Here is a 14,250-nt window from a genome sequence, read left to right as displayed (position 1 = left end):
ATAATCGTCAGAACACCCCACTCAGGGCTGTCCCTCTGGTCATCCCTAATCTCAAACCTTTTGCCTTCTCTCCACTCGCTACTGCTGAAGTGGAAGATATTATCAACAAAATCAAACCATCTAACTGCCAAGGTGATGCCCTGAAGCAGCTCATGACCTAGCCCTTTTCATCACGGCCTTTATAAATTCTTCCTTTAAAACAGGCATTGTCCCGGACAATCTTAAGGACGCCTGGGTTATCCCACTGCTCAAAAAACCATCCCTAGACCCGAGTATACCAACTAATAACAGAGCTATCACCACTGTCCCTTTCATGCTCAAAATACTAGATCGTGCAGATTACTTGCAGATTCAGAACTCTCTGGAATCTAACAACCTCCTTGGTCTAAGGCAATCTGGCTTCTGTCCCAGGCATGGGACTGAAACGGGTTTGATAGATCTTAAAACACAAACAAGTCTTGAAAGATAACGGGAAATTAGCCTTGTTTTTTCTTCTAGACCTATCCGCTGCCTTTCATTTGGTCAATCATCAAATCCTGTGCCAGCACCTCTTATCTGCTGCCCACTTCTCTGACTCAGCCCCTGCTCGGATCAGTTCCTTTCTAAGCAACAGATCCATGAGGGTTTTCTCCCCTTCAGCCGCTGCGGACCCTGCTCCGATTCACTGTGGCGCCCCTCAAGGCTCCTGTGTGTTGGCCACACTTTACAATGCATTTACTAAACCACTCTTTGATGTTCTTGACTATCTGGGTGTCTCATACACTAACTATCTAGATGACACCCAGATACTCATCCCCATCACGGGTGACCACACAGTTGACACCAAAGCAGTGAACAACATCTATCTGGTCATTCAGGCCTGGATGGCCCAACATGAACTTTACCTCAATGATGACAAGACGGAGCTCCTTATCCTTGGTTCCACTCAAAGCCTCAATAAACTAGACCACTCCTATCAGTCCTTCATCATTGACGGCAATGTCATTAAGGTCTCCAAGGATACTAAAACACTAGGTATCTATCTCGACTATACATTTTCCTTGACGAGACAAACTAACGCAGTCAGGTCAGCGTCGGCATACACCTGTAAACTCAGTTCAGCTTGCAGACCATTTCTGACCACCCCCAATAGTATCACTCTGGCCAGAAGTCTCATCATGTCTAAGATAGACTATTGTAGGCCCCTTACTTGGGGACTAGCCAGTCCAACCTCAACAAATTGCAAATTACTCAGAACAATGCCATCAGAGCGGTATTAAATGTCCCAGAAACCAACATATTTCTGACGTCAGAACCAATCTACATTGGCTCCCTGTCAAGCAGAGAATTTCATTTAAAACTCTCGTCTTGACACACAAGTGCCTGGCCAACAAGACCCCCTTTATCCAACCGCCTTTCTCTCCACACATCTACCCGGCCTCAGATAACAACCCAAACACACAGCTTATCTCTGCCCAGATTCAACTTCAAAAAGATGGGGGGTGTGAGCTTCCCTGTCTTAGCTTCTAAGCTCTGGAACTCTCTCCCCACTGCCATCAACTCTGAGCCTTCCTTCCACTCTTTCAAGCACAAAATCAAATCATGGATTTTCGCTCAAACTTGATTTACTTTCCTGCTATCTCTGATACGACCTAGGGCTCTCAGCTTCCAGCTAGAGATCACCGGCCTTACCGTCTTATTGTAAATTGTGCCTTGTATTTAACTTATGATGTCTCAATGATAATTGGCTCAAGTTTGTATGATTATGTAACACTTTGATCCAAGTTCACTCTCTACTTTATGTACATTGTAACTGTTTAATGGATTGATCCAAGTTTACTTTCTACTGTATGTATCTGCAACTGTGTTTTGTAAGTTTTCGCGCCCTGATGCCTCTGGGCCCGGCACGCGCTATAAATAAATTAAATACAAATTACAAAATACAAATACGATGGGCCCTGTGAGGCACGTTCCTACCCCTCACTTCTGTTGGAGTAAAAGGAAGGAGGGAGAGCGAGGAAAGGAGCACCTGACCCCCACCGCAAGTCAGGATTGGCCTGTACCCCACCACCTGTGTCTCGGTGTAGGCCCGAGCCACCCTGCAGTGAGGTGCACCCCGCGGCACTCTGCCGCAAAGGAGAAGTATGCAGCCCCAAAATGGGAAAAAAAGGTGGGCGGCCGCTGCCGCTAAGAAAATGACGGTTCCCGCAAGGAGAGAGTGCTACTCCGCGGCATCCCCCACCAATCGAGAAGTCATGCTGGCCCACAGGTGAAGATATGGCACGGCTGCAGCAGCAAGAGAACTGGCGCATCCCGCCAGGGGAGTGAGCTGCCTTGGTCCTGTCAGGAGAGAACACACCCGTAAGATCCTGGCAGCTGGCAGTGACAGCTACTGTGCTCCGGGAGGAGCCGAAAGAGAAAAGCAAATCAAGAGTGATACACAACCATATGGCTAAGTGTGTTTATGGAGGCGCGTGTCCTCTGCGAGTGCTGGTGCTCAGCTGATGCGCCCTGCTCGACTATCAGCTACTGCACAGGACAGTACTGAGCCGTGCACACCGGTGGTGTCTGTGCCAGGAGGCGCACAACAGAGGGAACGAGAGAGTGTGATGAACCTCTGAATAAGGCCTGCCTGGTGCTCACTAATTAGTGTATGTGTACCCAACGAATGGAACAACTCGCCACCGTCAAGGAAATATAAAAGTGCTGCGAGGCTCAGTCCGTTGCCAGAGGGGGCGCTACATTTTCAACTGAACGTCACAGTGAGTGTTAACTACACACTCCAATGATATTGTGGGGGCACACGAGCAAACAGGTGGGTGGGGTTGCCTCTTGAATACTGCTCAGTAAATTCACCATGCCGGAGAGCAGTGAGCGAGATCAGCACTGGTGCTGGCACTGTAAACCTGAAGGTAAACCAAGAGGTACTAGCAAAGGCAGTTGTGCAGCAAGTATCCAATGATGGTCCTGAATGTGGATTCAAAAGTGAGCTTCTCTATGGGTGGGCAAAAGGGAATACTCTTGTAGAAGGCTTGGACACCAAGCTACAAGATTAAACTACCTCAGAGATTGGAGCAGTGCAGTATGAACAGCTCCAACATCAGTGCTGAGGTGCCCCGCTGTGGAAAGCAGCTCTGGTTGCCTGGGGCCGTGTATCAACACAGGGGAAGCAACCCCCCTGTACTCCCTGAATGTTCACACCAGAGTGGGGGCAACAACTGCCAGTCTAACAGCAGTCTGGTTACATCAATGTTGGTGCGCGTAGTAGCTTCGGGTCATTGATCATTGATCCCAGGGCCCAACAGGAGCCACTGTACCTACGGAACAAATTCAATCTCCACCAGGACCCCAAAGGGGGTGCCGGACCGCAACCCCTAGCCTTGAAAAGGACCTACGGGTCGAAACACACGTCAGCTGACCACATGGGGACATAAGAGCCCCAGATGTACCTTAAACAAGGGTGCATTTTACAAAACCGTAAAACCAATAAACAAACCCTTTTCACAAACAAGCACCAAAACGCATCATACTGCGTGGAAAATCATTTTCTTTTTCTTCAAAACAACCAAACCACCCCCCCTTTCTACCAAACAAATGAGGTATGGGCTTCTTGTTCGTGCAGTGACAACATAAAGCGATTAGTTAAAAAAGAGGCAGAAGGGATGAAAGGAAAGATAACATAGGGATAAAAAATAGAAGCAAGGAAAATGAATTAAAAAAGATAACCGGTGAAAACCAAAGGAGCAAAAAGTTAATTGTGGATACCACAAAAAAGGAGATACACAGGTAGAATGTTGAATGGCGAAAAAGGAACAGAGAAACAAAGATGGTCACAATCAACAGCGTGTGAAAGTGTGTGTGTGGTTGAGCAAATTTGTGAGTGTGTGTGTTTTTCTATGTGTTGGAGGGACAATGAAATGCGCTCGCTGAGCAATACTCAGAACTCAGTGCTGCGCAACCTTACATGCACTCTCATCTCTCTACCTTGCACTGTTCTTGCAGGGTCTTATGCTTCAATATTTGATCGAGATCAGTTGTTCAATGCCCATTTGCTCAATACTTTTCACAGCAAAAAAGCAGTGGGGGAAACCCCGCCATCCACCCACCTTAATAAATACCCACCACCCTCCACCTACTTTTGCTGTGAAATGTGTACAAACAATAAAGAGTAATAGTGCTCGAGCACATTGGCCAGTTCTGGGCCTTACTACTTGCTAGCATAATTTATCCTTGGATCCGGTATGAACCAAAAGAATGTGGTTCCCCAGCTGACTACCGAGAGACCGAGATCAGCTCGTTTATTTTAGCTTTTCACTTTCTTAGACTTTCAACTCACAGTACTGGTTCATAATGTCTTGTGCCCGATTGCTCTTCTGGAAATAGAAATAAACCCCTAAACGGAGAAACAATTCGATTCGTTAGTAAATGCAAATGTTGGGTCATCACATGGCAGGTTATTTACAAAGAATATGTAAGGGTTGCCCAAATAATCCAGAGTGGTCATAAGAAAATAATACTGAGCGTCACACTGGCAACCTTACAGAAGAACATGCTAAATACACCATAGTATTTTTCATCATGCCCTGCCATTCTGTCATTTTAAATATCGCCATGGCAATTTCCACATTGCCAATCAAGTTTCACATTGCCCCAGACAATCAGACACTGCCACGCTTCTTTCAACAGCCAATCTAGCGTTGCCCAGTTAAGGTTATTATAATTCTTTTTTCTGCATTCCTGCCAAAAAATGAGCATGCCATTTTGAATGGGGCCATGCCAGTGTTTCACCATTGCCAGTTTCGGCCGTATCGTTGCACTTTCGCCTTTGTTATGATATGATATGATATGGCATTTATAACGCGCCTACACACAAGTGTTTCAAGGCGCGACGAGGCAAGGGACGGGAAACAGAGTGAAGACAAAGACAACGATCCTACTAGGCCAGGTGACATTGAGATTGCGCAAGTGCAGGGGAGGGGGGAAGGAGAAAAGTGGGGGGGGAGGGGAGCGGGCAGTGCAGTACATAGGATAACAGTCGTTGCACACACTACTGTACTAGTTTCAACAATGACCCCAGAGAATTACCCTATCTCCACAAAATGGCCTTACTAGTTTCTCATTGGCTCTATTTTCAATTGTGTCATTCCTTTGTTGCCCCATTTAGACACATTCTTAAGATACATCCACGTTACCACCGGGAAATAACCATGCCCGATACCCAACAGTATCGTGCTAGTGTTTCCCCAGTTAAGTTCCAGATTATGCAGCATTCAACACTGCACCAATAATGACCTTGCCCATTTCACATTGGCCCATTTATGCCAGTATCACACTGTCACCAGGAAATACTTATACCAGTTTCACATTTACATAATAAATTACTATGCTAGTTTCATATTGCCCCCAAACAATGTCCATGTCAATTTCCAATTGCCTTCAGAAATTGGCATGGCAGTTCCAACAGTCGGTACTGAAGCAGTTAATCAGACTAGGTTGTGCTCCTATTGCGCGCCAGCTCAATCACGTTCTGGACCAGGGTATAGAATGTGCGCCTGATGGAACTCCCATACAATATATGGCCCAAGGCTCTGCATTCTTGTTATGCAGGGGGACGTTTCTGGTGTCGAGTGAGGGAGGAAGTTAAGGCATTTTAGCATCTATAGAGCTTCAACGTAACAGAACTCACATCGAGTGTTCGTCTGCTTCATAACACTGTGATTTTAGTTTCCACACTGCCCACAATGCACTGAATCCTCTCCGTTGTCAATGCAGGGAAGGACATCCCTGCAAATCCGCCCCCACCTATCCCACCAAGCCCAGACGTCTGTTCTGCCACCCCACCCGTCTCCCTCTCTTGTTAGACATATTTACACACAATGATACGCCGCACAGACACATGCACACATATTCCTACCCCTCCACAAACCCCCTCCTTAACTCACAGTCTGCGCCACTGCCATGATCAGCCCACTTCCTCTATGTTCAGTAAATGTATGTACAGTACCCCTACAGGCCACTTTGCGACTAAAGCGGCTTTCAAGGAAATGGTCGTGAGTAAAGTGGGCTGATCGGACATCAAAATAGGATACATGTACTAAGATTGGTTGCCAGGAAGACAAGCATTGTCAATTCCCAACAGTTTTGGCTTTTGTGTAGGCACGGGAAAGGCATTAACTGGCCATTCATGGTAACAGCTGCAAAATGGAGCGAGTACCTGGGCATCTAATAGCAGTCCCTGGCAAATGCCTAATGCGTCTACACAAGCAAAAACTGTTGGCTTTGGCAATGTATGTTTTTAACAGTACTTCAGTGAAGGACACACATGGTGCTTATAAATCGAGTGGTGGAAGACATACATTTTTGTTACAGCAGTAGTGTGTTTACAGCTCCAATGAAGTCATTAACTTTCTGAAGACTGCTTTAAAAAACGCGGGCAGGCACTTGAGCTCAAAGTTGAAATGTAAGGCTTCATAAACCTAGCTCAAAGAGATCCTAGGTGAAGAATGTGTTTTGGGAGGGGCCGGAAGAGGATGCGAATGGCGATAGTGATTGGATGGGCACATAACCAAACAACACTTAAAAGCTTTGTGTCCCTCATCATATCTGCCATTTCTCCCTAGCTGTACTCTAATGCAATAGTTTCGGCTCATAGGTGGCATAGCACACCTAATCGCCAAAACTATAAAAGGACTAGACAGGAATATTTAAGCCAGGCGGCTTGGCCAAGGCAAGAAGTCTATTACCTTAAGGTGCTAGAGGCGTTAATAAAGATATTCAGCTTTCTGTTTGTTTCACGGCTGTGTGGTTGTGGCATCCACTGCTTTAAACTCATCCTCAAATCCTTGCCCTCCGTATGAATTGTGCACAGGAGTACAAATGGAAGTATAATCAGTGTGCAGCTTTGTGTAAGGAATGTAACGGGACGGATAGGATGCATGCATGTATTCATAAATTAAAGAGACCCCACGGTCACCTTCGCAGCTTTCTCACAACCGCCTGTACTTTAAACCAACCTACCTTCCAGATTAGTTCTAGAACTTGGAACCTGGCACGGCATCCAAGAGACCAACCCCACCCCCAACAAAAATCATTAAAATGAAGCACATTAGAATAATACAACAAATAAAACTACCTCTATATCAAGGGAATTAGAGACTACATACATTGAAAACTATGATACAGAACACTTAGGAAAGTGTAATAATATTATAGATATAAGCTATGGCTATAACGCAATGTATAAATAGACACAGAATGATTGATCACATCTCACTTCCAGACAATGTCCTTCACCCAAACTGGTGCTTTCCTCACCCGCCCAGGTTTACCCCCATCATCTCTTCCATCCCATTGACACCATTACCCACACTTCTTTGAATCACTTGCTCTTCCAAGCCTCCACCTCTCTCACCAGCAACTGCCACATTTACACCTTCCCAACCATCATATACATCAACAACAGACTGTTCACTCCTATTATCCACACACACCCTTCCTCTTTCCTCCATCAGGTCCACAACCACAACTTTATCCATATTCCAGATAGAAACATCTTCCAATCTAACTGCGTTGGGCAACACCTGTATCACACCTCTTGGTTCCGAATATTTTGACCTTCCCTTCGCCATGTGTGCCTCTCTTGACACTCATCCTTGATCTAGTAAACAAACAGAACTTGGAAGAACTCACTTTACCTAGCCTCTTGTCATATAGTCTTTCTTATTCCAATATTGTGCCTCTAGCAACCGCCTCCTAACCTGCTCCTTGCACTCCATGTCGCTTGACTCTCCATGCCCTTCCTTACTCTTAAGAATTTTGCTCACCCACCAGGGATTAAGTCCAGTATTGGCTTCTCTTCCCCTCATCAACCTGAACAGCGAAACTCCTGTAACACCACTAGGAGCCACCCTGGTGTTGCACAATAACTTCAAGGTTGTTTTCACATCCATACAATTCCAACCTGCTTGCTCCACATCACCAACAATCACCCTATTGCAACGCTCCACCAACCCACTCGTTTCTGGATGATACAATGACATCAACCTCCACCTCATGCCCTTACTTTTGGCTTAGTCAGCCAATTCAGCACACTTAAACTGAGAACCATGGTCACTTAATATCTCAGACGGGTATCCCTCCCGTCTGAAAATCTGTTCCATAAAACATACTACTAGACACCCACCTAACCATTTTCACCGCTGGCCACTTCGAGAAATAATCTACCATTATAATCATGAACTTGATCTCTTTGCAAAGTGTAATGTACGGTCCCAAAATATCTATTCCAATGCGTGTCCATGTGCCTTCTGGAGGCGCAATAGGCAACAATTCTTGTTGTGCTTTTGTCAGAATTCTGACACAGCCAGCAATCCTGCAATTTATTTTCCATCATCATATCTATTACAGGCCAGCAATATTTCTCCCTCAACTTCCGTTTAGTACCAGTCATCCCTGGATGCCCCTCAAGGGCTTTCTGCACCAACCTTTCCCTAGCACACTTAGGAGCTACCAACATGTGTCCTCTAAGAAGGAACTCATTCTCCATGGATAGCTCTCCTGTCACCCCCAAATGGCTCTACATTCCTCCTTGACATCCTTCTTAACCGGCCATCCCTCTCACGTTTGCTCAATAACTTCTCTTATTAAACTATCTGACATCAACCCCCTTTCCACACTTCCTTGCCAAAAACCACATGTCGGACAACAAACCCCTCTTCCAAACACGCAACCACCTCATCTTCCTCCCCATCCTTGCCAGCATCTACTCTCTCGAATGGTAAACTTGGCTGATAGTCTGCGATTTTGTTCTGTATCCCGGGAGCATATTCCACTTGAAAGTCATATTCCTGCACATGCATGCCCAGCCTAGCGAATCTGGGTGTCGCCCTCAGCATTCCTCTTACCGCCAACACCTCTTCCAACGATTTATGGTCTGTAAGCACTATGAATCGTTGCCCAAATATATTTCCTGAAGTACTCAATCCCCTACACATGTCAACAATTCTCTTTCGATAACTGAGTATCTGCTGTCACACTCCATAACCGCCGTTGATGCATGACATATAATCCTTTCCGTTCCTTCCCTTCCTTGGTACAACACCGCCCCCAACGCCCTTACACTGGCATCAACGATTATCACAGATTCATCTAAATCCACCCAGATTCTTTGCCTCACATATTCCATGTTTAATCTCAATCATTGCTTCCTAGCAGCCTGCATCCCATGCAAACTCAATGCCCTTCTTCAACAGCCTCCTGATTGGCTGACTTTTCTCTGCGAAATGCTTTATGAATTCATTGGAAAATTCTGCCATCCCCAAAATGCTTGTACCTCATCCTTAGTCCTGGGAGCGGGCGCATCCTTGATGGCTTTCAGCGCATCCTCTTTAGATCTTTATCCTTACCGCTAACCACATTACCAAGATGCCCCACTTCTCTCGCCCAGAACTTGCACTTACTTGCTTCTGTGGTTAAACCCTTATCTCTCAACCTGCCCAACTCTTCATGTAATCGCTTATCATTCTCCACTGAATCACTCCCATTTACCTTGTCATCTTGATATACAAGCATTCCTGGAACCCCTTTAAGGATTTGACTCATCACTCTTTGAAAGGCTGCAGACGCTAACCCAAATGGCATCCTGCAGTCAAGAAAAAGTCCAAAAGGAGTGATAAACGACATCAGTGCTTGACTGTCCTCCATCAAAGGTATCTGGTGATACACAGTGGAAAGGTTCAATGCATAACCAATGCACCATCTCAACACAAGTCAGCATCTTCAAAATCATTGGCATCAGAAATGTGTCCACCCCAATGTTCTTGTTCGTCCCTTAGGTCCACACATACTCTGACCTTACATTTTTCTTCTTCACCACTAAAATTGTGCTAACCCATTGAGCTGATTCAATGTGTTCAATTTCCTTGTCCTTCACCAGCCTTTCAAACTCCCTTTCCACTTCCCCTTTAACAGATATGGTTATCCCTGTCGCCAAAATGTGAAAGGAGCATAATGAGATGAATAGGATGGGGTTAAGTCTTTATTAAATACAGAGACCCCACTGCCACCTCCACAGGCTTCTCATAATTGCCTCTTCTTTTAACTGAGCCGCCTTCCAGGTTGCAAGTTTTAGAACTTGGAATCTGGCATGTGATCCAAGATACCACACACTTTCCCATTTACTACGGTCTACTGTAGTTTCTTAATGAATATAGTAGAATAATTTAAAAGTTAAAAAAAGGCCAGAGCTCTTTTACCTTAAGGTGCCATACTAAGGTAACAGTATTATGATTAATAAAAGCATGCAGTGTTAATGTTTATATCTGAGTATACTCTGTGACTGAGTACCATTGTAAAGGCTAGGTGATGGGACCGGAGGACCGTGGGAGCTGGGTGCCACCACCCAGTCCATGATGCATACTCACAGGAGGCAAAAGGATCCCCAGTACATCGTCGGCCTTATGAATATCACACCCCAGGTGTACTCTAGTTTTCCCTTTGAAAAAGTCACCAATAACCTGGGGAAAGCCAGAAGCCCCAATTTATGGCAGCAGGCCCAAGGAATCAGGGAAGCCAGCATTTAGCAATAGTTTCACATAAAGGTGTCGTGTGACCAGCATCAGCCTGCAAGTTTAGACTCTCAATGTTTGGTGACGCCAGCAGAAAATGCTCACAGCTGAGCACAAGGAGCTGCAGGACTGGCTTGCAACAGAGACAATTAGGACACCAAACCAGGATCGTGGGTAGCCCTAATGAGGGCTTGACGGCGGGAGCACAACCACGGATACAAGGTGGAGTAAGCTTAAGTATCAAGATTCAAACATAGGGAGGCAATGCCCATGATCAATGCATAAGGAGTAAACTGCTGAGCACAGATTTTCAATTTCGGTCCCCACAGACATGCCTGTGTAAGTATAAAAATTCCAAAAAACAACTGAGTGTAGGAGTTAGGGGTTGGAGCTTGAGCAAGAGAGGAGTGGCGGATGTGTGATTTGAGGAAGTGCCAGGCCAGTCTGAGGAGGAGCAGGAGGTGAGAGAGCATAGAGATGACCCATGTACCCCACGATTCCAAGGTGGCAGAATCTACTACCATGGACAGCGACATCCAGACGCGTGCAATGAAGGAGAAAACTAAAGACCAGGTAAAGAAGTGTTTTCTGACACTTAAAACTCCCATAACTGTGATTGACAGACCGTAACTGGAGGAGCCAAAGTAAAGATATGGACGGACAGACAGACGTAAGTCCGTAAGCACATTATCAATACTCACCATTTGTTTCTTTCAGTCCCTTTTAGCTTTGTTGTTGGTCTACTCTAACCCCCTGGGATATTGTATGTAATATAAACCTTTTTGAATCATATCCTCTGTGGTCTGATGTGTCGGAGACACCTGCAATAGTTGCCAGAGGAGATGTACTGGTGTTACTGGGCAATTTCAGGGCCCACCAGCCTTTCACAGCTAAGAATGGGACCATCAAAGTAAATCTTTATTCATTCGGAATGATCCCTTCCCGCCTTGAAGCGCTTTGAAGCACTTCACTTCGCTTGTGCTTCGCTTTGAAGCACAAGCACTTCACTTGTGTATAAGCGCTTTACAGATAAACAATTACAATCAGGAAGCACAAAACGCTCCAGTTTTCAGGGCATCCATGGCTGCTCACAGGAGGGAAACTGGGAATAGGATCAGTGCTTTTGGCCAAAAATGTATTAAATAAATGTAAAATTATATATTGTAATGTTGCCCTTGATCGGTCTCTCATGGCGGGAAGGAAAGAGGAGACTATTTAATACTTTGATGGCTGGATACTTCCCATGTTAGGAGCTCGCCTCTCACCTAGGGCCAGCCTGAACTTCACGAGTTTGGTTCCCATAGTCGTTAAAATTGAGTAATAACACTTACTATTACAGCACTTCGAAGCGGGAAGAATACAACATGAAGCACTACATAAAAAACACATATTGCTATTTATATGGAAAATATAGCATTAATGACTATGGGCCTCAATAAGGCTTTGGCGGTAGCCATGCCGCTATTGGCGGCATGGCTGCCTCCAAAACCCGGTCCGGGTTCCCTGAATGGGGAATTACCGGGCCATTCCGTGTTTGGAGGGCCCGGTAATTCCTCCCTCAGGGAACCCGGGCCCGGACCTTCCCCATTCCCTGCACCCATTCCCCCAGCCCCATAGGGCTCAATGGGAATGGGTGCAGGGAGCCAACAACGGGCCGATTACGACGGGCCCGTTGTTAGCTCCCTGGTCCCCTCGCGGGACCCGGTAATGACGCCTGGTTTTACCAGGCATCCTTACCGGGTCCCGCGAGGGGACCTCGTAATCAGGCGAAATGGGTTTAACGGGTCCGCATCCATTAGCGGCACCCGTTAACCCATTCCGCCAAGATTGTAATGAGGCCCTATGTTTCTTTTGCAGCAGTGGTTTGATTTCATTATGCAGTACATTTGATTTTGCCAGTGCCTTATTTGTGTTTTATTACACATCGGTCATTGATTGTCTACATTTGAAGACTAACGTATTAATGTGAAACAACCTGGACTTGAGTTCATCTCAATACACAAATATTCCAATTTCTCATTAAGTTTCAAAACGAAAGTGAACACTTTACATGTTCCACAGATGATTAACAGGGCGAGATTTTACAATGTGACACACAATTACACTTAAAATTAGTCAGTGGTCTTGATTATCTTGAAAGCTTTGTTTTCCTGACAGATTAATCACACAAAGGAATGAATTATGAAAGATGTACATGATTTTAGTTCTTTAGGATTAATTTAGAACATTTTAATAAATGAATAATAAGCTAGAACATTGTGTAGGTTGCAGCTAGCAAGGAGCCAATTCCCTGTTGACATTCCTGCATTGTGGGTCTCAAAGTTCTTTCAACAATGTTATCTCGATGGGAGCCATGTTAGGTGTTTATCAGCGTCGTGGCCTTACCTTGCAAATCATTAACGTATGGGCTCCAAGTCGTGCTGCCTGGATGCACTGGTTCGCTCCCTTTCCCCCGAATCCAATGAAAAACTTGTGTCCATGTATTGTTTCTCCGGCTTTTGGCAAGCGGCTAGTGAGGCTGTGGAAACAAACCATGAAAAGAAGGGTATGATTGTGCACGAGAAGAAACAGGTGTAAGCCTCAAGACAGTTCGAAGCGCTGGAGAGATCCTTGTAAAGGTTTTCCAAATCTCAGTCTGCATGGAGAAAAAATACCCCATTAAGATAGATCGTATGAGCTCCCATCGTGCAATATTTCGCACACTGGCTCATTCCTGTAGCTTTTTCAGCAGGGTCTATCCTTTTGGCAAGCCTTTTTGGTTCAAATGTAGCGCCTCAGTGCCATCTACAACTATTGGTGTCTGATAGGCCAGGATATCACACTTAGTAGTTCTACTCATTGAACCTAAGGACATATCTAGTCTAGTGGAGGAATCATGGACCGCAGAGTAACGTGCAAACCCAGTCTCAGAGATGTGCATCATGATTTGTGATTTGTGCAACAATATAAAATCTGCACTATGTCGCTGAAGATATGAAAACAACTTGCAAGTCTTAAGCAGGTTATTTAATCCACGTGCATTCCAGGTAACATATCTAAGGGGAACCATTACAGCCTAGAAGAATACTTGGAATCCCTTCTTGCCCAAGGCACTGTAATAATCAACTAGAAATACATTGGTACCACTGAATGAAAACGTACCGACAATCACAGGTCGATGCAATGAGGCACTGACAGAGAATATGAATGGCACTTTTTACTTGCAATCCCTTCCCACCAACCCCCACCCACGCTTGCCAACCCAACCTGCCAAAAGATATCCCATCTACAAAATTAAGCATGCACCATAAAAACATGCAGAAGAAAAAACGCAAAAAGAATAACCCAAAATTGCTGCTTGGCCACATGGGGGTAGTTTGGGCACCCACACCATCTACACCATTTCCATAGGTGCTGCTCTGCTATATATATATATATATATACACACACACACACATTTATGTAGGGAAGAACCTTATTAAACAGTAACCAAGTGTCAACGATGTGGCCGATTTGCATCTACCCTAGAAACGCAAAAGTCCATGGCGTCTGCCACGGAGGTAAAGAAATGTCTCCCTTGCGACCTCTAGAAAAAAAAAAAAAAAAAAAAAACAAGTTTTTATTTTTTTTGATTTTTTTATAATGCAAGCTCATGGGCTGTGGCCAGCACCATGTGGCTCTTCAGTTCTGGAGTGGCTGGCTTTCTTGTTAAAGCCCCTTAAAAAAA

General features: G+C 45.2%; 1 protein-coding gene across 2 annotated transcripts in view; it reads right to left on the bottom strand.

The window, feature by feature from the left end:
- Positions 1-14,250, bottom strand: part of RBKS (ribokinase) — a 589,003-nt gene that overhangs the window by 435,816 nt on the left and 138,937 nt on the right. For both annotated transcript variants that reach the window (XM_069608728.1, XM_069608727.1), the window contains one exon: positions 12,930-13,062. In XM_069608728.1, the coding sequence (XP_069464829.1) occupies positions 12,930-13,062 (133 nt within the window). The remainder of the gene's footprint in view (positions 1-12,929; positions 13,063-14,250) is intronic.

The sequence above is a fragment of the Ambystoma mexicanum genome, chromosome 4q (genome assembly GCF_040938575.1).
Source record: "Ambystoma mexicanum isolate Mex_15411 chromosome 4q, UKY_AmexF1_1, whole genome shotgun sequence".
Classification (NCBI taxonomy): Eukaryota; Metazoa; Chordata; class Amphibia; order Caudata; family Ambystomatidae; genus Ambystoma; species Ambystoma mexicanum.
The sequence above is the reverse complement of the archived record's forward strand: the minus strand, read 5'-3'. Positions and strand labels throughout refer to the sequence as shown.